This window comes from Terrapene carolina, unplaced genomic scaffold, assembly GCF_002925995.2.
Source record: "Terrapene carolina triunguis isolate 2854851 unplaced genomic scaffold, T_m_triunguis-2.0 Scaffold111, whole genome shotgun sequence".
In the NCBI taxonomy this organism is placed as follows: domain Eukaryota; kingdom Metazoa; phylum Chordata; order Testudines; family Emydidae; genus Terrapene; species Terrapene triunguis.
The window spans coordinates 10,520,423-10,540,641 of record NW_020664462.1 but is presented as its reverse complement, the minus strand read 5'-3'; the positions used below and the strand labels follow the sequence as shown (position 1 = coordinate 10,540,641).

The window sequence follows — 20,219 nt, the reverse complement described above, 5'->3', positions numbered from 1 at the left end:
AACTTTTATTGAATGTCCCTTGTGTTATAAGATAGGGAAAACAGAAATTCCTGACCTCCCTTCTGTTTACACGTCATTATTTTATATACTTTTATCATCTCCTTTCTAAGGTAAACATTCCAAGTCTTTTCAGTCTCTCTTCATCTGAGTTTTGCCATGCAAGATCTTGATCATTCTTGTTGCTCTTCTCTGAACAACCTCTAGTTCTGCAATATCCTTTTCAGATAAGGTGCCTGGTACTGCACACAGTATTCCAGATGGTGATGAGTCTTCACCATTGATTTATATAAAGGCATTATTATAAAGATATTATTTTAGATTATAAACAATATATAATACAAACAAATAACTGCTATAGCAAACATCATTGCACATGATACTGTGAAGATAAGTGTTTGAAAGGCTAAATCTGGTGTTTCACAACTTTTAATTACCTTGTACAGAGATCGATTGTCAGCTAGTGACATGCTGCAGGTCAGAAAAGTGATGGAGCATGTTTATGAGAAAATCATAAACCTGGATAATGAATCTCAGACAACTAGCTCCTCCAATAATGAAAAAGCTGGAGAACAAGAGAAAGAGGAGGACATTGCTGTGTTAGCAGAAGAAAAGATTGAACTCTTGTGCCAGGACCAGGTAAGTTGACATAAGCACTCATTTAGGCCTTCTTGCAAAAATATGATGATCAATAGTAAATCATTTGTGAACCTCTAGGTACTGTTCTTAAAATGTGCTACAGGTAAATTATTTTAAAACAGATGCCTTTGAAACTAAATTTTATGTTATGAACTCAAATGTTAACTGATAGTACTATTTTGCTTTTTGCATATAAAGCATGGGTGGTGTGACAAAGTTCCTCCTCTACCTTGGTGAGTCCTGCGCTTATTGGCGGATTTACTCGCCTCAGAGATTCACGGCAGCCCTCAGTTTGGCCACTTTTGTGGCTCAAATCTGCTGTTTTACTCCGATAACCTCATCACCGGCTAGCATGGGGAAAAGGAAGGAGAACAATCCCCGCAGTCTCTGCTGATCCACCATGTGGGTCGGGGAACAGCCCAGAGACCTTCCCCTCTGGTGGAACCCACAGTCCAGGTCAACTCCTCCTGTGTCTGATCAGGAGTTGGGAGGTTTGGGGGGAACCCGGGCCTGCCCTCTACTCCGGGTGCCAGCCCAGGGCCTTGTGGACTGTAGCTGTCGAGTGTCTCCTGGAACCACTGTGCGACAGCTACAACTCCCTGGGCTACTTCCCCATGGCCTCCTCCCAACACCTTCTTTATCCTCACCACAGGACCTTTCTCCTGGTGTCTGATAATGCTTGTACTCCTCAGTCCTCCAGCAGTACACCTTCTCACTCTCAGCTCCTAGTGCCTCTTGCTCCCAGCTCCTCGCATGCACACCACAAACTGAAGTGAGGTCCTTTTTAAACGGAGGTGCCCTGATTAGCCAGCCTGTCCTAATTGATTCTAGCAGTTTCTTCTTAATTGGCTCCAGGTGTCCTAATTAGCCTGCCTGCCTTAATTGGTTCCAGCAAGTTCCTGCTTGTTCTGGAACTGCCCCTGTTTCCTTACCCAGGGAAAAGGGATATACTTCATCTGGGACTAATATATCTGCCTTCTAACACTCTCCGGCTCCTTCATGGGGCTGTGAGCACGGGCATGTACTTGGCGCGGTTTACCACTGTCCCTGAAGCCTGTCCCTTCTGTGGCATGAGGGAGACCCTGGCGCACGCATACCTTCAGTGCGCCAGGCTGCAGCCCCTCTTCCGGCTCCTCCAGAACCTCTTATTGAGGTTCTGGCTGCACTTTTCCCCGCACTTATTTCTTTATGCACTCCCGATCCGAGGCCTCACGAAGTCACGGGACCACCTCGTCAACCTCCTCCTAGCCATGGCCAAGGTGGCCATTCGTAACACCAGGGAGAGGAGGTTGGCGGGCGTGGGGGGCCTGCGACTGTGGGGCCAGTTTTCATTCTTTCATCCGTTCACGTATCCAGGCAGAGTTCCTCTGGGCAGCGGCCACCGGCTCTCTCGATGTTTTCGAGGAGCAGTGGGCGCTGTCTGGGGTTCTCTGCTCGGTGTCCCCTTCTGGTTCCTTAGTTTTGGCCCTTTAACCCCCATGCCTGTTTGTTGCCTTTGTTGTCCCCTGCACTCAGTTGGGCTCTGGGTTTAGTAGCCCCTCCTTAGGCTGGAGGAGTGGCTTTCAGCAGTGGGCGAGCTAGTGCTCACCCACATCCCGGTACTCAAAAGGAACACTCTCCGGCCCCTTCATGGGGCCGTGAGCAAGGCATGTACTTGGCGTGGTTTACCCCCGTCCCGGACACCTGCCCCTTCTGCAGTGTGAGGGAGAGAGACCCTGGCGCACGTTTACTTGGAGTGCGCCAGGTTGGAGCCCCTATTCCGGCTCTTCACAAATATTTTGTTACGCTTCGGGCTCCACTTTTCCCCTCACCTCCTTATCTATGCACTCCCCATCCATGGCCCCACAAAGCCACAGGACCTCCTGGTCAACCTCCTCCTGGCCCTGGCTAAAACGGCCATCTATAAAACCAGGGAGAGGAGGTTGGCTGATGAGGTCTCCTGTGACTGTGGGGCCTATTTCCAATCCTCCATCCGCTCACGCATCCAGGCAAAGTTCCTCTGGGCGGCGTCCACTGGCTCCCTTGACGCCTTCGAGGAGCAGTGGGCCCTGTCCGGGGTTCTCTGCTCGGTGTCCCCGTCAGGTTCCCTTTGTTTGACCCTTTGACCTCACTCCCGTCCTTGTTATCTCATTAGTTGTCCCCCATAATTATTTGGTTTCCAGGCCCTGTGAATCCTCCCCTTAGGCTGGGGGGGGAGGTCCTTAAGCAGTGGGCGGGCGGCCTGGTTCCCAATAGGAACACTCTCCTTTAGCCATCTGGCCTGACCCTGTCACAGTGGATAAATTGCATTACCAAATGTCTAGATCACAGAATTTTGGTTGTTGAACTGTATTCTCTTTTGGGGCCTAATACTCCAAACTCTTGCTCATGCTAATAATCATATTAACCATATACTAGCTATATTGATATGAATAGTAAACACAGATGACAGTATTTTGTTATTCTCGGAGATCACAGGCTTTAAAGAAGAGTTCCATTGAGGAGGGCCTTAAGCTATTCATGTTTGTTGGATGCCAGTGTTTAGAGTGTTGTGTAGAGTATACTTCTCTTCCAGACAAAATTATTTAGAAAGCTGTAAAACCAGACTAGGAACAAATTAGTTTTAAAAATCATTTCACATTTTCATCTATTGTATGCCTCCTAGAATTTGATATCAATCAGAATGCTCATCTGCAATAAATTGTAATCGCACTTCTGTATAACATCATTAAGATTAACTAAGCAAATAAACTATGGGGTTTAGAATATTGTTACATTTCTAGTCATGTTCAAAATCTGTCTAACTTCAGAGCATATTTTTATATTGCCTGTTAGGTTTAGTAGTAAAATTATTTAGTGGCAATATGTGCAATAGCACAGCAAGAGGCATTGCTACTTTGGAAGCAGGTTTCAAACTTCCTTGGATCACAAGTGAAAGGAGTGTAATAGTCTCAGTTATGGGGGGAAGACAGTAGATGTTCAGATTCAATAAGTTAAAGTCACCTAAATGGCACCCCTGTTCCAACTCCACTAATACCAGTATTACAGTAGATTTTATAGACAGTAAGGTGGGACTCAAGCAGCAGCATTTTTCTTATTTGCCTATCTATACATTTTGATGTTTACTGACATTTACTGATGATCATTCCAAGCCCATATATGCTGCTGTTGGTGCTCTCTAATGTATGTTAGTCCATTGGCACCAGTCCTCATTAGTATGGTGTACCACTTGTCAGCCTAGAATATGCTTGTCTGAAAACCAAAACTTCCAGCATCCAAAGATTTAACATATCTACCAGTCTTCTGCAATAAAATATAAATTCTCTTACACTGCAGGTTTTGGATCCAAATATGGACCTTCGAACTGTTAAGCACTTCATATGGAAGAGTGGTGGTGATCTGACACTTCACTACCGACAGAAATCAACGTGAAAGGAATGATGGACTCAAATGGTTGTTCATTTACTTGACCTTACTGTACTGGTTCCAAGAGTAGTACTATAGAAGCCCACTGAACCCTAAGGTAGATGAGACTTCTAATGACTCAGTATGGACCAGAGAGTATACATTTAATAATTGAAGTGACTAATAGATCTGTAATATAGAGGAAAAAATCTATATGACTTAAACTAAAGTCTGTCCTAGTTCAGGCACAGCAAGTGAAATGAGAAGTCCCTAGTGGTTCATGTTATGTGAGGTGTACAGAGAACAGATGATGATCCAGTGCAGACTTTTGCTTCCTTCTTGTTTTGTTTTTTCCAGAGCATTAAATTTTCATCTGCTCGGGCTTGATATGAAACACTGTTTTGGCCATATTAGTCACTATGTTCATAATGCACGCATTGTATTTTTTTTAATACATTCCATTCGTACATTACCTACAATGATTTTTCACAGGTTATTCATAAAAATAATTTTTACCACTTAGAGAAATCTCAAAAAACACCAAACACTATTGCACACTTGAAAGTAGTAGCCCATTTAATTGTAAGTCAAAAGTTAATATAATTAGAATTGTTTTAATACTGCAGTTCAAAGGTTCTTATAGAGAGCTCTTGACATTCAGATTAAGAATACTAGAGAAATATTATAGCAGGGTCAGTCCAGTGATGCTGTGCATCATAATAGAATAAACATGTTTTGCAAAATTTAATAGATTTTTTTAAAAAATATAATTCTTCCTGCACTGTGTCCTTGTTTTAAAGACACGCTACTTGGAATTCCAAGAAACTGTGCTCTCTACTTCTGTGGCATTTTGTTTAAAAAAATTAAGACCATTCTGAAAATTTTAACTTTATTTGTTGATGTCAGCAGCAAATTTCATATCCATGATATAAAAGCATTTGTGTTCTTTTTTTCCCCAAGTTTTATATGCAGATTTTGTTGTTATAGTTGTACACATCTTCTTTTCATGTTCTTTCTAAAAATCTAAGTCTTTCATATATTCATAGTAGCCTTGTATAAAGTTTAACTTACTGGGGCGGGAAGCATTTCAGCTTTTGGCAAGAAAATTTGGGACTGTCCCAAAAGACTATTTGTAGCCAAAACAAATTAAAAATCCTCACCACAAAATTGTGTAAAATATTATTCTTGTCTGAAATAGAAGCACAAGTGCCTTCAGAGGGCAGTCTATTTATTCAAGTTTCTTCAGGAGACATGTGCTCTTGCCCTTCCTGTGTTTTGCTATCAGGATTTAGGCTGGGGCCTACAGAAAGTCCCAGATACATTAGTTTACTGGGATTTTATAGTGATCAAATGACAAAAAAAAAAATTCCACTGTCATATGTTGTTTGAAAAATATCCAAATACATTATGTCCTGGACAAAGTCACCACTTAAACAAGAGGGTATGGTTAAGAATTAAGCTAGCATATCTTTTTCCCTTCCTTGAAAGAAAGTCAAATTTAATTTTTAAGCCCCATTTCTGTGCATACTCCATTTGACACAATTGTGCTATATTGCACATTTTTAGTGATATTTGTGAATTAAAATGTTTAGCAGAACTGTGTAACTTTTGTTACTAAATTGTCCTGAATTGTATTTATTAATAGCAGAGGTCTATGCTTTGTTCTAATAGACAGTGATTCTTTCTGGTTGTCTTGCTGTCCCTTTGTATACATTGTAACTGCTCCCAGTTCCTTCGTTCATTCGTTCTTTTTTTTTTTTTTTTTTTTTTGTCTGAAATCAGCCAAGGTTACACTTCCAACCATCCCAATAATGCAGTTTCAGGAAAGATTGAAGGGAGTCTGCAATGCCAAAAGGGTAAATGATCTGTATTTCACAGTTGTACAGAATAAAAGGCTTTAGTTAAAATATTTAAAGGTTGTTTTGATCATTCGTTGGTTCACTTATGCAACCCTGGGGTTGTCATTTTTTTCACCCTTTTCCCAAAGGACGTATAAATCCTTTTCTAATTTTTAAAGAAGTTGCTCAGTCGGGTTCCCAGTAGCTTAAAAATAATTGCAGTGAAATGCACACAGTAATTTATGCAGATTTTGTAATGCAGCATAAGATGGTTGAATGAGACTACAGGAAAAAATATATGTTGTTTCTCAAGGGATAATGCTTGCAACAAGAAAACAAACTAAGGGAACATAAGCAGGAAAAAGTGGAAAAGACTCCTTAGCGTGTGGTTCATCCCAGGCTTACTGACCCTGGGAGCAGAGCTCTGTTTTCCCAAAAACATTGTCCCTACTCTGTTGCCAAAGTAGCCCTTTACCCCGAGCATCTGTACAATGGGAGGCGGCAGCAGAGCTGAGTTTAAACTCTCCTTTACCCAAGAATACGTTTACAAACAAGTTCACTTGCTATAGACCCTGATGGAGGGTGGGGGCCCTAGGGTGGTACTGTATTGTAATTAATCACAAGTGTTTACCTTCATTAAAACATGAGTTGTAGCTCATTAAACAAGCAATTCACAATCCTTTTGCTGTCGGCATTCATATTTTCACAAACTAAAGTTTACAGACGAGTGGCTTGTTTTAATTTCCTAGACAGAGGTTCCCAAACCCTGTTCTTTGGACCTCTGGTGAGCCAGCAGAGCGGACTTGGTCACATGTTCCCATTTTCAGTTCCTAAATTCCACTAAGACATCTACAAATACACTAAGGTCTTCACCTTTTTCATGTAAGCAATGGCTATAGTTGCTGCTTGCCGTGACTAGAAAAAGACTTCTACTTACCTTATAGCAACTGTACTTCTTCAAGATGTGCTGTCTAAATGTATTCCACTCTTGGTGCCCAACACACTTGAATTAGGAATCTTTTGCTAGAATTGTCTTTTGGCTAGCACTGAGCCCTGAATGCCCTTGTGTCCCCAACAGCATAAAGCGCAGAGCGAGGCCAACTGTCTCACAGTGCCTTCACAAGTACAGAATCCAGGTGTTGTCAGATTCCGTACTAGTGGGAAAAGAGCATGGGCCATGGAATATATATGGACAACACATCTCAGACCTTACAGTAATTGTAGTTAAGTAATTGTTTTTTATTCAAGTGATTATCCATAGGTATTCAACTCTTGGTGACTTGCAAGCAATAACCTAATGTACAGAAGGTGCATGCTCAGAATCTAAATAACTAAGATGGCTCTGCCAAAACGGGCATCCAACCTAAATGCCTCTACAAGGGAATAGGGTCTTGTACAGGTATGTGTTGATCCCAGGTAGCTGCCCTACACATTTCAGAGATTGGAACACCTCTTCGAGAAGCCACGGATGCTGCCTGCACTCTAGCTGAATGAGCTCTGACCTGACTTTGATGGGGAGATCTAAACTGGCTAGATAATATAGTTTATTGCAATTGGAGACCCATTTTGAAAGTCTTTGGGATAATATAGCCTGACCATTAACTCTATCTGCAAAAGTAGTAAACACTCTAGGTAAGACCCTGAATGTTTGGGTTCTATCAAGGCAAAAGGATAGAGCCCAGAGTACATCTGAAGTATGGAGCCTATCCTCCCGTTGATTGCCATCTGGCTTAGGGAAGAAAACAAGTAGATTATCTGGTTCAGATGGAAGTAGATCTCAAGATACACAAGGATGGGTGCTAAGGGTAACTTTGTGGAAGACAGTGTATGATGGCCTTGCTGTAAGTGCCTCATCTCCCCTATGCTTTGGGATGATGTGATTGCCACTAAAAAGTCTGTCTTCATTGAAAGATGCTGTAGCCAGCATGATGCCAAGGGCTCAAAGAGGGGGGAGAAAGGGAACCTATTTAGTTAAAAATCACATTAACATCCTAGGAAAGAGGGAATCTTAGACTGAAGGAAATACATGAACTAGGCCTTTGAGGAACCTAGCTACTGGTGGATGTGAGAATATCATGTGACCTTGACTTGGAGGATGGTGGGCTGATACTGCTACCAGGTACACTGTGATAGAATTAATAGATCAGAGTTAAGATGATATAGTCCAAAACAAAGGGGGTCTGAGTCTCCATGGGAGAAAGGTGATACTGCTCTGCCCAAGTAGGGAAACTTTTCCATTTAACTGTATGTCAGTCATGTGGAGTCTTTTCTGCTTTGAGTTAAAATGTGTTGAGCATGAGCATCTTTCCACCTCTGTTAGCCAGCACCCATGCTGTGAGATGCAATGAGATTGGGTCAGGATGAGGGATCTGTCTATTCTGGGAGATTATAATCTGAAGCAGTGTTACTGTTGGATGGATGGTCTTTTTAGATCCGGACATCAAAATAGTCTGGGCCAACGTGGTGCTATCAGGATCCTTACCACCATGTGGTGCCTGAGTTGTTTTTTTTCAAGACCTTCAGTAGTAAAGAAATTGGCAAACATGCTTATGTTGTCCTAGCATGCAGGGAATGAGGAAAGCATGTGAGCCAGGGCTTGCATGACTCTGGAGCAGAAGTTCTGACACCGCTGGCAAAAGGTTTCCGATCTTGAGCATGTGGACTGTGTGCGCACCAAGACTGGAATATGTATGAACAGTCATTTAAAATGAGTTCAAACATGATTCTTAACAATCAAGTTAGAAGATACGATGCTGACCACGTCTGACTACTCATAGTCAAGCACAAGTTGTTGGTAAACTTTGATCAGCATTTACCAATGAGCAGCTGACATGATGCTGAACTTGTTCTTGTCTACACAGCTAGTCAGTCATGATCTGCATGCTGCTTACCTAGACTGTTAAATGTAAGTATTTAAATGAAGTTTCCCAGCGAAGATAAACCTTAACATGTTATTACATCCTGAAGAGGGAGGTGCTCATGATGCAGACTCAAGCTATGATCCACTGTATGGAAAAAGTTTGAGTATCTGTCCTAGCTGAATTTGGGAAGTTAAGGGAGAGCAGTGAATTATATGCGAAGGGAGCATAAACTCTGTGTGCACTAGAAATCCCTATTTTGTTCCCCTTCGTGCCTCAGGAAAATATTACTGAACTATTCTGAGGTAATGGAAGGAAAGACATATTGCAAAGACATGGGCTTTACTTTTATGCTCCAATGTAGCAAGATTCAAGCACATCCTGATCTCTGGTGAAGTAAGTTCCATAGTCTGTTACCTTCCATTGTAAATTCCTAGCCTGCAAGAGCTTCAGCCTGGTCTCTGTCAAGTGAAAATCACAAGTCATCTCAGTTGCTGCCTTAGATTGAGAAAGAAGTGGGATCTAAGATAACCAGGCACAGACCATCAAGGTGAAATCATCAATTGGTGTAAGCCAGCATAGCTCCACTGTAAAGGAGACCTGGAACAGGACAGTGTAGTACATCACGCTACTGTTCTTCCAGCATTCTGCCCTTTCCCTGGGTCTCACCAGCATAGCGGAGTATATTTAGCAAGGAAACTCTGGAAGACCTAGTATACTCACAGGGTTAACATTAGCTTCTTGCAACCCTGCAAAACTCTACTTGTCTGGGGGGAGGGGAATAATTTTGATAGTAAAAATAACAGCATTAACTTGCCTCATTATCTATTGGTGTAGGTGGCTAAACCTTGCCTGGGCTGCTGAACTTTAATGAGTTTTGCAAGGCTGACTTAACTAGGTATGATTCCCTAGGAATTTGTGCCTATCACTGTATCTTGTAATATCCATTCTTACCAGAATCAGTTCAATCTGGGTTAAATTTGAGTCTCCTTTTCTTTGTTGCCATATCTTAGGCCTCAAAGGGACCACTTGCTATGAGACAAGCCCCAATTTTGTATCACTAGTTGAAGGGATTTGATAAACACTCATAGTAAAGGTAGCAAACATAACTTACAGCAGGGCTCAAGCAAACTAGAAAGAGTAATGGCTGGAAGTTGAATTCACACTGGGACTAAGATACATATTTTTAAGTGAGGGTAACTAACCATTGGAATTTACCAAGGGATGTGGTGGATTCTCCAGCACTTAATTTTTAAATCAAGATTGTGCATCTGTCTAGAAAATACTCTAGTTTAGCCAGCAGTAATAGGCTTGATGCAAGAATTACTGGGTGAAGTTCTATGGCCTGTGTTAAGCATATCCAGAAGGCCAGAAAGGACTATAATTGATGAGCAAAAAAATTAAATGCTGCTCTGAGAGGGAGCTAGTCAATGTCTGCACCAACACTTCCTGCAATATTTGCACAGTTTTTCTGATTTTGTAAGAAGTGACATCTGATAGGGAACACCATCTAGAAGCCTGTACCAGGCAAAGGGGGAAGAGCTTGTGCTACCTGTAATTTCTAATGGGGGACTGTGACATACCAGGAGTGCAATTCAGAGTAGTGGGGGATTGTCCCCCCTGCCTTGCAACCTTGGGTGCCTCACATTGCTCTGTTGTAGCTCTCCATCTGGGCTGCTCAGAAACAGCATGCAGGTCACACGCTGAGTGTCTGTGTATAACTGCAGCCTGCCAGCTACACGCTGGCTCTCAACAGCCTTGGTTATACTACAGGGTGACCCCAACACACACCCAATCCCAGATCTTCCCCCAGAAATATGTCCTGTACTTCCCAGCCCCTGCTGGACAGTACAAATATATTAAATCCATTTCTTCAGGGGAATAATATGCCACTTTATCTTAAAGAGCTACACTTCAAATTAAACTCACTGAATTAGATAAAACAAAACAAGTTTATTAACTATGAAGAGATTCAGTGCATATAAGTAATGAGGCATAAAAGTCAGAAATGGTTATAAGAAAAATAAATGCTTACTAGTATCTACTTAAGAAACTAACTTAATTGTAAAGTAAACTCTCACCCCATTTCGAGCAAGGTTACTGATCAAACTCTTCAGGTCAGGACACTGCCCCCAGAGTCCAACAGCTGTTTCCTTTTGTCTTCTCAGGTGCAGAGAATGAGGTGGGTAGGGAGAGAGGCATTTGTCTCTCCTTTTTATAGTTTGTCCCCCTCTTGAAAAACATTGCCTGGGGCTTGTCTACATTACCCGCTGGATCGATGGGCAGCGATCAATCCAGTGGGGGGTGATTTATCGCGTTTAGACTAGACGCAATAAATCGACCACCGAGCGCTCTCCCTTCAACTCCGGTACTCCTCCAGGGTGAAAGGCGCAGGCGGAGTCGACGGGAGAGCATCAGCCGTTGACTTACTGCAGTGAAGACACCGTGATAAGAAGATCTAAGTATGTTGACTTCAGCTATGTTATTCATGTAGCTGAAGTTGTGTAACTTAGATCTATTTCTCCTCCTCCCCAGTTTAGACTAGGCCCAGCTGTGAGAACTAAAAGACAAAGAGTGGAGGTGGAAGGGTATTTGCTGCTGAGTTTTATTTAACCTGTTTGAACTTCCTTTGTTTTCCCTTCCTGCTTGATGACTGTTTACTGCTTAAATGCAAATGGAGGCAAGCACACATTCCTTTGTTTAGCACAGACCTGTTTGCCAATGTCTGCTTGGGCAGGGCTGTGGAGTTTGGAAGATGTGTTATTATTCAGAGGAATCTTATAACTTAAAATGTGTATAGCAACACTGTATGTGACCAGGACAATACTGACCAGCCCATTGAGTTTTCAAATGATAGTACAAGGTATGCATTGTAAAGTAAGATTATTACAATAGAATGCGAATACAGAGGTGTGTTCCATCACAGGGACAAAAGCCTCTTCTGTTGGTCATTAAAAACTTAACATTTCCACAACATTTACCACAGCCAGGCTTATTTTTAAAGCATGATTCTTCAGGCTAAGGTCTATCTCCAGAATGAAACTGACAGAAGGAATTACAGCAGATGCGTCTCTGAGGGTACGTCTATACTTACTTCCTGGTCCGGATGTAAGCAACCGATCTTCTGGGATCGAGTTATCGCGTCTTGTCTAGACGCGATAAATTGATCCCGGATCGATCCCGGAAGTGCTTGCCGTCGACGCCAGTACTCCAGCTCAGCGAGAGGAGTATGTGGCATCGACGGGGGAGCCTGCCTGCAGCGTCGGGACCCGCGGTAAGTTCGGACTAAGGTACTTCGAATTCAGCTACGTTAACGTAGCTGAATTTGCGTACCTTAGTCCGAAGTGGGGGGTTAGTGTGGACCAGGTCTGAGAATACCATGGTTTAAGACAGGGGTGGCCAACCTGCGCCTGAGAAGGAGCCAGAATTTATCAATGTGCATTGCCAAAGAGCCACAGTAACATGTCAGAAACCCCCCGTCAGCTCCCCCCACCCCTATCCCCAGTGTTTCCCACCCGCCAGCAGCACCGCCAATCACCCTCCATCTGTGCGCCTCCCACTCACTGCAATCAGCTGTTTTGTGGTGTGCAGAAGGCTTGGGGGGCGGGAGGGGAGGAGGAGGAGCAAGGGTGCAGTAGACTCAGGGGAAGGGGCGGGGGCCTTGGGGAAGGAGTGGAGTGGAGTGGAGTGGGGCCGGGGCCTGGGGCAGAACCAGGGGTTGAGCAGTGAGCACTGTGTAGCATTGTGGAAAGTTGGCGCCTGTAGCTCCAGCCCTGGAGTTGGCATCTATGCAAGGAGCCACATATTAACCTCTGAAGAGCCGCATGTGGCTCCGGGGCCACAGGTTGACTACCCCTGGTGTAAGACAAAAGCAGAGCTGGAGAGTATTTAAGGATTAGTGGCAATATCAAAGGTAGTCAGACTTGCATCCATTGCATGTTACCTTTTATTTGGTGAGTGGCAGGAAGGTTGAAGCTGTATAAGGGAGGAAGGCACAGCAAAGCAGACCACCACTGCTTGCTGTAGCAGACAAAAACCACTGCTAACTCTAACTTCAAATCCAAGGAAGAAGTTTGTTGTAGCATAGGTACAGAATGCCAACCCCCAGTGATCAATTGAGGGTGATAGGCCAATGGAGTGGTTACATGTACACAAACAAGGTTAAGTCTCAGTACAATGTTTTTATACCCAAGATGACCCCCTACTTTTATCCCTCCCCCCCGATTCATTATATAATAAATTATGACCAAATATGAAAATCTACATTAAACATGTTATATAATCTAGTGTGTATCTACTTACTAGCAATAACAAGCTATTAATCTCATTATCTGACAGGGCCTTTCCTTGTTTATCCGCCTGGCAGGTCACAGTAACTTCATCCTTGTCCTGTACCCAAATCAGGGACATTCTAAAAACTGAACAGCAGCGTATCTAGTAAACCAAAAAGGTTTTGTTTGCACTCCTTTCCCCAAACAGTTATTCAAAGATCTTATTAACCACACTAAAAACACTAACACCCCTTTCCCCCCCCCCCCAGTTCTCATGCACTGGCACTGTACAACAATGTGTTCCAAGATATTGCAGCAGATTAACTGGGTATATGTTTCAGAAGTTTAAATTTATACAACTTAAACACTGGACCAAATTCACTTGAATGTCTTCCCCTATCCCCTTTATATAATATAAAAAGCTGGTTTTTCAGGCTTAGGACACAGAATTATACTTTGAAATCATTACTTATTGTAACAACTCCTTCTGCCTTCATAATGAGTTTTAAAACAGATCACTTGCCCCTAAGTACTGTGAATTTGAAAATGCATTCCAAGCAAATGATCAAAACTGCAGCCCAACCTCTCTACAGTCTTCCTAGATTGGCTTCATTTCACACATCCTCCTAAAACACTGCAAAGCAGAGTTACCCACACTAATTTAGCAACACAAGGCATTTGAATAAATCAGTGACATGAAACTTAGATATTTATAAAGGTTTTACAAGAACATGAAAAACAGTCATTAACCAAAACAGGAGAAAAATAAGTGAATATTTTAGACTGTTTAAAATGTGCATTATAGCAAGTTTAAGCCACCAACCACTTCAGGTGTCATACTTCTATTTTTAGCATCCATATGAAAGCAGTTCCCCATTAGTGCTTCTATACACTTAAAAAAAATCAGAAGCATTAAAACACTCAGTTGTTCTTTGAACCAACCAACACAGTAGGGGAATATACTCATGAATATGTGTGGTGTTTGCTTATTCGTGTAATTCAATATCTGGAAGGAACTGCTGTTGTCCTTAAGTTAGTTGCTGTTGGAGCAGGTGTGTCTGAGGTTTCCCTAAAGTCTGATTCCTCTGCAGAGCCTCATGTACTTCTCCACCTTAGAGTCCTGCTGCTGCAGATGGCCATGGAAACTCCCAACAGCTAAACAGGAACTAAGGTGTTGGGAGAGGGAATTCTGAGGCTATGTCTACACTACAGAATTAGGTCGGATTTATAGAAGCCGGTTTTATAGAAACCGGTTGTATGCAGCCGATTGTGTGTGTCCCCACCTAAAATGCTCTAAGTGCATGAAGTCGGCGGACCGCGTCCACAGTACCGAGGCTAGCGTCGACTTCCGGCGCATTGCACTATGGTACCTATCCCACAGTTCCCGGAGCCTCCGGCGCCCATTGGAATTATGGGTTGAGATCGCAATGCCCGGATGATGCAAAGCAGTGCCGCGAGGGGTTCTGGGTACATTGCGTCAGGCCCCTCCCCCGCCGTCACAGCAACGGCAGACAATAGATTCGCGCCTTTTTACCTGGGTTACCTGTGCAGACAACATACCACGCCAAGCATTGAGCCCGCTCAGCTCAGCTCACCGTCACCATATCTCTTCCGGGTGCCGGCAAACGTGGGACTGCATTGCTAAACAGCAGCAGCAGCTTACTGCCTTTTGGCGGTAGACGGTGCAGCATGACTGGTACCCTTCATTGGCGATCTGGGTGCAGGCAGCCGTGGGGCTGGCAGCCGTAGGGCTGCATTGCACCAGCCCCTTGCCTTTTGGTAGAAGATGGTATATTACGACTGGTAACCGTCGTCATCGTACTGCAGTGGCTGTCGATCATGGGCACCCGGGCAGACAATGATGGTTATCAGTCGTAGTATGCTATTTTCTGCCAAGTGCCCAATATTGTCTGCTAAGCACCCAGAAGAGGCCGAGGGCTATCTGGGTGCTGGCAGACATGGGGCTGGCAGCCGTGGGGCTGCATTGCACCAGCCCCCTTGCCTTGATGATGATGGTTATCAGACGTAGTATGCGCAGGATGGGGCAACATTGCTACACAGCAGCAACCCCTTGCCTTTTGGGCAGTAGATAGTATATTACGACTGGTATCCATCGTTGTCATACTGGGTATCAGATCGTGCAATAGACCTGAAGGCTAACTGCCAAGCGCCCAGTATTTGCTGCCAAGCACCCAGAAAATGCCAAGGGCTATCAGTCATGCTGCACCGTCGTCTTAAGATGTAAAAAATAGATTTATTCTGTATTCATTTGCTTCCCCCCCTTCCTCCTGCTAAACCCAGGCTTTTGAGTTCAATCTTTGGGGGGGGGGGGCATTCTGTGTGACAGTTGTTTGTGTTTCTCCCTGATGCAAAGCCACCTTTCTTGATTTTAATTCCCTGTACCTGTATGCCATGTCGTCACTCGCCCCTCCCTCCCTCCCTTCTTCCCCTGGTCCGTCAGATACTACTTTCGCGCCTTTTTTCAGACCAGACGCCATAGCCAGCACTGGGATCATGGAGCCCGCTCAGATCACCGCGGCAATTATGAGCACTATGAACACCACGCGCATTGTCCTGGAAAACATGCAGAGCCTCCTGGACATGCCAAAGCCAAACCAGGACCAGCTGAGGAGGAGGCGATTGCAGCGCGGCGACGATAGTGATGAGGAAATTGACATGGACCTCTCACAAGGCACAGGCCCCAGCAATGTGGAAATCCTGGTGTTACTGGGGCAGGTTCATGCCGTGGACCGCCGATTCTGGGCCCGGGAAACAAGCACAGAGTGGTGGGACCGCATCGTGTTGCAGGTCTGGGACGATGCCCAGTGGCTGCGAAACTTTCGCATGCGTAAGGGCACTTTCATGGAACTTTGTGACTTGCTTTCCCCTGCCCTGAAGCGCCAGAATACCAGGATGAGAGCAGCCCTCACAGTGGAGAAGCGAGTGGCGATAGCCCTGTGGAAGCTTGCAACGCCAGACAGCTACCGGTCAGTCGGGAATCAATTTGGAGTGGGCAAATCTACTGTGGGGGCTGCTGTGATCCAAGTTGCCAGGGCAATGAGAGACCTGGTGATATCAAGGGTAGTGACTCTGGGAAACGTGCAGACCATAGTGGATGGCTTTGCTGCAATGGGATTCCCAAACTGTGGTGGGGCCATAGACGGAACCCATATCCCTATCTTGGCACCGGCGCACCAAGCCACCGACTACATAAACCGCAAGGGGTACTTTTCAATGCTGCTGCAAGCCCTGGTGGATCACAAGGGACGTTTCACCGACATCAACGTGGGCTGGCCGGGAAGAGTACATGATGCTCGCGTCTTCAGGCAGTCTCTTCTGTTTCGAAAGCTGGAGGAAGGGATTTTCTTCCCAGACCAGAAAATAACCGTTGGGGATGTTGAAATGCCTATCGTGATCCTTGGGGACCCAGCCTACCCCTTAATGCCATGGCTCATGAAGCCATACACAGGCAGCCTGGACAGCAGTCAGGACCTGTTCAACTACAGGCTGAGCAAGTGCCGAATGGTGGTGGAATGTGCATTTGGCCGTTTAAAAGCGCGCTGGCGCAGCTTACTGACTCGCTCAGACCTTAACAAAAAGAATCTCCCCATTGTTATTGCTACTTGCTGTGCGCTCCACAATATATGTGAAAGTAAGGGGGAGACATTTATGGCGGGGTGGGAGGTTGAGGCAAATCGCCTGGCCGCTGATTACGCGCAGCCAGACACCAGGGCGGTTAGAGGAGCACAGCAGGGCGCAGTGCGCATCAGAGAAGCGTTGAAAACCAGTTTTGTGACTGGCCAGGCTACGGAGTGAAACTTCTGTTTGTTGCTCCTTGATGAACCCTCTGCCCCTCCCCCACCACCCTGTTAACTCTACTTCCCTGCAAACCAACCACCCCACCCTCCCCTACTACCCTCCCCCCTTCGAGCACCACTTGCAGAGGCAATAAAGTCATCGTTACTTCACATTCATGCATTCTTTATTAATTCAGCACACAACTAGGGGGATAATTGGAAAGGTAGCCCGGGATGGGTGGGGGAGGAGGGAAGGAAAAGGACACACTCCAATTTAAAACTTTAAAACTTATTGCTATGGAAATCATCTAGGGTGGAGTGAGTGGGTGGCCGAAGGCCCCCCCACCGTGTTCTTGGGCGTCTGGGTGAGGAGGCAATGGGACTTGGGGAGGATGGCTGCTGGTTACAGAGGGGCTGTAGCGGCGGTCTCTGCTCCTGCTGCCTTTCCTGCAGCTCAACCATACGCAGGAGCATATCACTGATGCTCCAGCAGCCGGAGCATCGACTCTTGCTTTCTGATTACAAGTTGACGCCACCTCTCCTCTTCAGCCCGCGTTTCAGCACGCAACTTCTCATCTTCAGCACGCCACCTCTCCTCTCGCTCATATTGGGCTTTTTTAAAATCAGTCATTGACTGCCTCCACGCATTCAGCTGTGCTCTGTCAGCGTGGGAGGCAGTCTGAAGTTCAGTAAACATTTCGTCACGCGTCCTTCGCTTCCTTCTTCGAATATTCACTAGCCTCTGCGAAGGAGTAAGATTTGCAGCTGGTGGAGAAGGGAGAGGTTGTTAAAAAAGATACATTTTAGAGAACAATGGGTAGACTCTTTCACGTTAGATTTTGCTGTTCACAACATCACACAGCACATGTGCTTTCGTTACAAGGTCGCATTTTTCCTCTTATATTGAGAGTCTCCTGGTTTGGTGTGAGAGATCACTCACGCAGTGCCAGGACACAGATTTCAGCTTGCAGGCAGCCATGGTAAGACATATAGTCTTTGGGCTTTTTTAACCTTCTTAACATGTGGGGATGGTTTCAAACAGTTCTGCCCTCATTTCCCATACCAAGCACCCGTGCCATTTAAAATGGGTTTGCAATGTAAAAGGAGGGGCTGCGATTTCAGGTTTAACATGCAGCACAAACCCAACTAACTCCCCTCTCCCTCACACCCAATTCTCTGGGATGGTCACTTCACCCCTCCCCCCCACCGCGTGGTTAACAGCGGGGAATATTTCTGTTCAGCAGACCAGGAAGGGGCACCTCTGAATGTCCCCTTAATAAAATTGCCCCATTTTAACCAGGTGACCGTGAATGATATCACTCTCCTGAGGATAACAAAGAGCGATAAGGAATGGATGTTGTCTGCATGCCAGCAAACACCGGGACCATACGCTGCCATGCTTTGTTATGCAATGATTCCAGACTACGTGCTACTGGCCTGGCGTGGTAAAGTGTCCTACCATGGCGGACGGGATAAGGCAGCCCTCCCCAGAAACCTTTTGCAAAGGCTTTGGGATTACATGAAGGAGAGCTTTCTGGAGATGTCCCTGGAGGATTTCCGCTCCATCCCCATACACGTTAACAGACTTTTCCAGTAGCTGTACTGGCCGCGATTGCCAGGGCAAATTAATCATTAATCATTAAACACGCTTGTTTTTAAACCATGTGTAATTTTTGCAAAGGTACACTCACCAGAGGTCCCCCCCTGTGTGCCCTCAGGGTCTTGGGTCAGTTCGGGGGTTACTGTTTCCAGGTCCAGGGTGACAAACATATCCTGGCTGTTGGGGTAACTGGTTTCTCCGCTTCCTTGCTGCTGTGAGCTATCTATGTTCTCTCTATCCTCATCTTCCTCGTCCGCCGAACCCGCTTCCCCGTTTGCAGAGAGGGACTCATAGAACACGCTTGGGCTAGTGGTGGCTGCACCCCCTAGAATGGCATGCAGCTCCGCGTAGTAGCGGCATGTTTGCGGCTCTGCCCCGGACCTTCCGTTTGCGTCTCTGACTTTGTGGTAGGCTTGCCTTAGCTCCTTAATTTTCACGCGGCACTGCCGCGCGTCCCTGTTGTGGCCTCTGTCCTTCATGGCCTTGGAGATCTTTTCTAATGTTTTGCCGTTTCTTTTACTGTTTCGGAGTTCGGCGAGCACTGCTTCATCTCCCCAGATGGCGATCAGATCCTGTACCTCCCGTTCGGTCCAGGCTGGAGCTCTTCTGCGATCCTGGGACTGGGACTGGGACTCCATCATGGTTACCTGTGCTGATGGGCTCTGCATGGTCACCTGTGCTCTCCACGCTGAGCAAACAGGAAATGAAATTCAAACGTTCGCGGGGCTTTTCCTGTCTACCTGGCCAGTGCATCTGAGATGAGAGTGCTGTCCAGAGCGGTCACAATGAAGCACTGTGGGATAGCTCCCGGAGGCCAGTAATGTCGAATTCCGTCCACACTAACCCAATTCCGACCCCCTAAGGTCGATTTTATCGCTAATCCCCTTGTCGAGGTGGTGTTAGGAAACCGGTTTAAAGGGCCCTTTAAGTCGACAGAAAGGGCTTCGTAGTGTAAACGTGTCCAGGCTTAAGTCGATTTAACGCGGCTAAAGTCGACCTAAACTCGTAGTGTAGACCAGGCCTGAGTGTGAGAGGTGGCGAATACTAGGAGTAGGCGACATTGGTGCTTGTATAATGTCTGAGGATGGACCAGAGTGCTGTACAACGTATAATACAGCGGGAGGAGAAATAGGTTTAGCCCTGCTGTTTGAAGAGTCTGAAGGAAAGTGACATGTAGTCCAAGCAAGTAGTAATGGAGTACAATAAAAGAGGCGTTTTAGTTACTTCTCTCGCACTATATATTTGAATTCTGTGGTTTCCCCAGACATTTCACAAACGTGGATACATAATTGGTTAAACAACTGCACACAGAGTAACTATTAATGGAATGATATCAGATTGGAAAGGGGTCTTTCTACAGGGGTCTGTTCTGGGTCTGGTGTTATTTAACTCTTTATTAATGACCTGGATGTAGGAATAGAGAGCATACTGATCAAATATGCAGATGACACAAAGCTGGGGGTGGGGGGTGTTTTCAAACACTTTGGAGGATAGAACTAACATTCAAAGAGAGCTTGATAAATTGGAGAACTGGGCTATAGACAACAAAATGAAATTCAACAAAGACAAATGTAAGGTGCTAAACTTAGGGAGGAAAAACCAAATGCACAAATACAGAATTAGGGATAACTGGCTTGGCAGCAGTGCTGCTGCAAAGGATCTGGGAGTTGTGGTGGATCACAGCCTCAACATGAGTCAACTATGCGATGCTATTTAAAAAAAAGCAAATGCTATTTTGGGTTGCATTAACAGAGGTAGAGCATGCAAGTCAGAGTAGGTGATAGTACTGCTCTACTTGGTGCTGGTTAGGCTTCAGCTGGAGTACTGTGTCCAAT

The 20,219-nt window shown here is 45.2% G+C and overlaps 1 protein-coding gene across 2 annotated transcripts in view; it reads left to right on the top strand.

Moving 5' to 3' along the window:
• The window catches only part of WDR48 (WD repeat domain 48), a 51,308-nt gene extending 45,373 nt beyond the window's left edge, over positions 1–5,935 (top strand). The window contains exons 18-20 of one of the 2 annotated variants that reach the window (XR_002908634.1): positions 444–636; positions 3,952–4,138; positions 5,803–5,935. Coding sequence is in view for 1 of the 2 variants with exons in the window: in XM_024208711.2 (XP_024064479.1) it covers positions 444–636; positions 3,952–4,047 (289 nt within the window). In the remaining variant the exon portion in view is untranslated. Of the gene's footprint in view, positions 1–443; positions 637–3,951 lie in introns of both variants that reach the window. The other variant, XM_024208711.2, reaches the window with a different exon arrangement.
• The last annotated feature ends 14,284 nt before the right edge of the window (positions 5,936–20,219 follow it).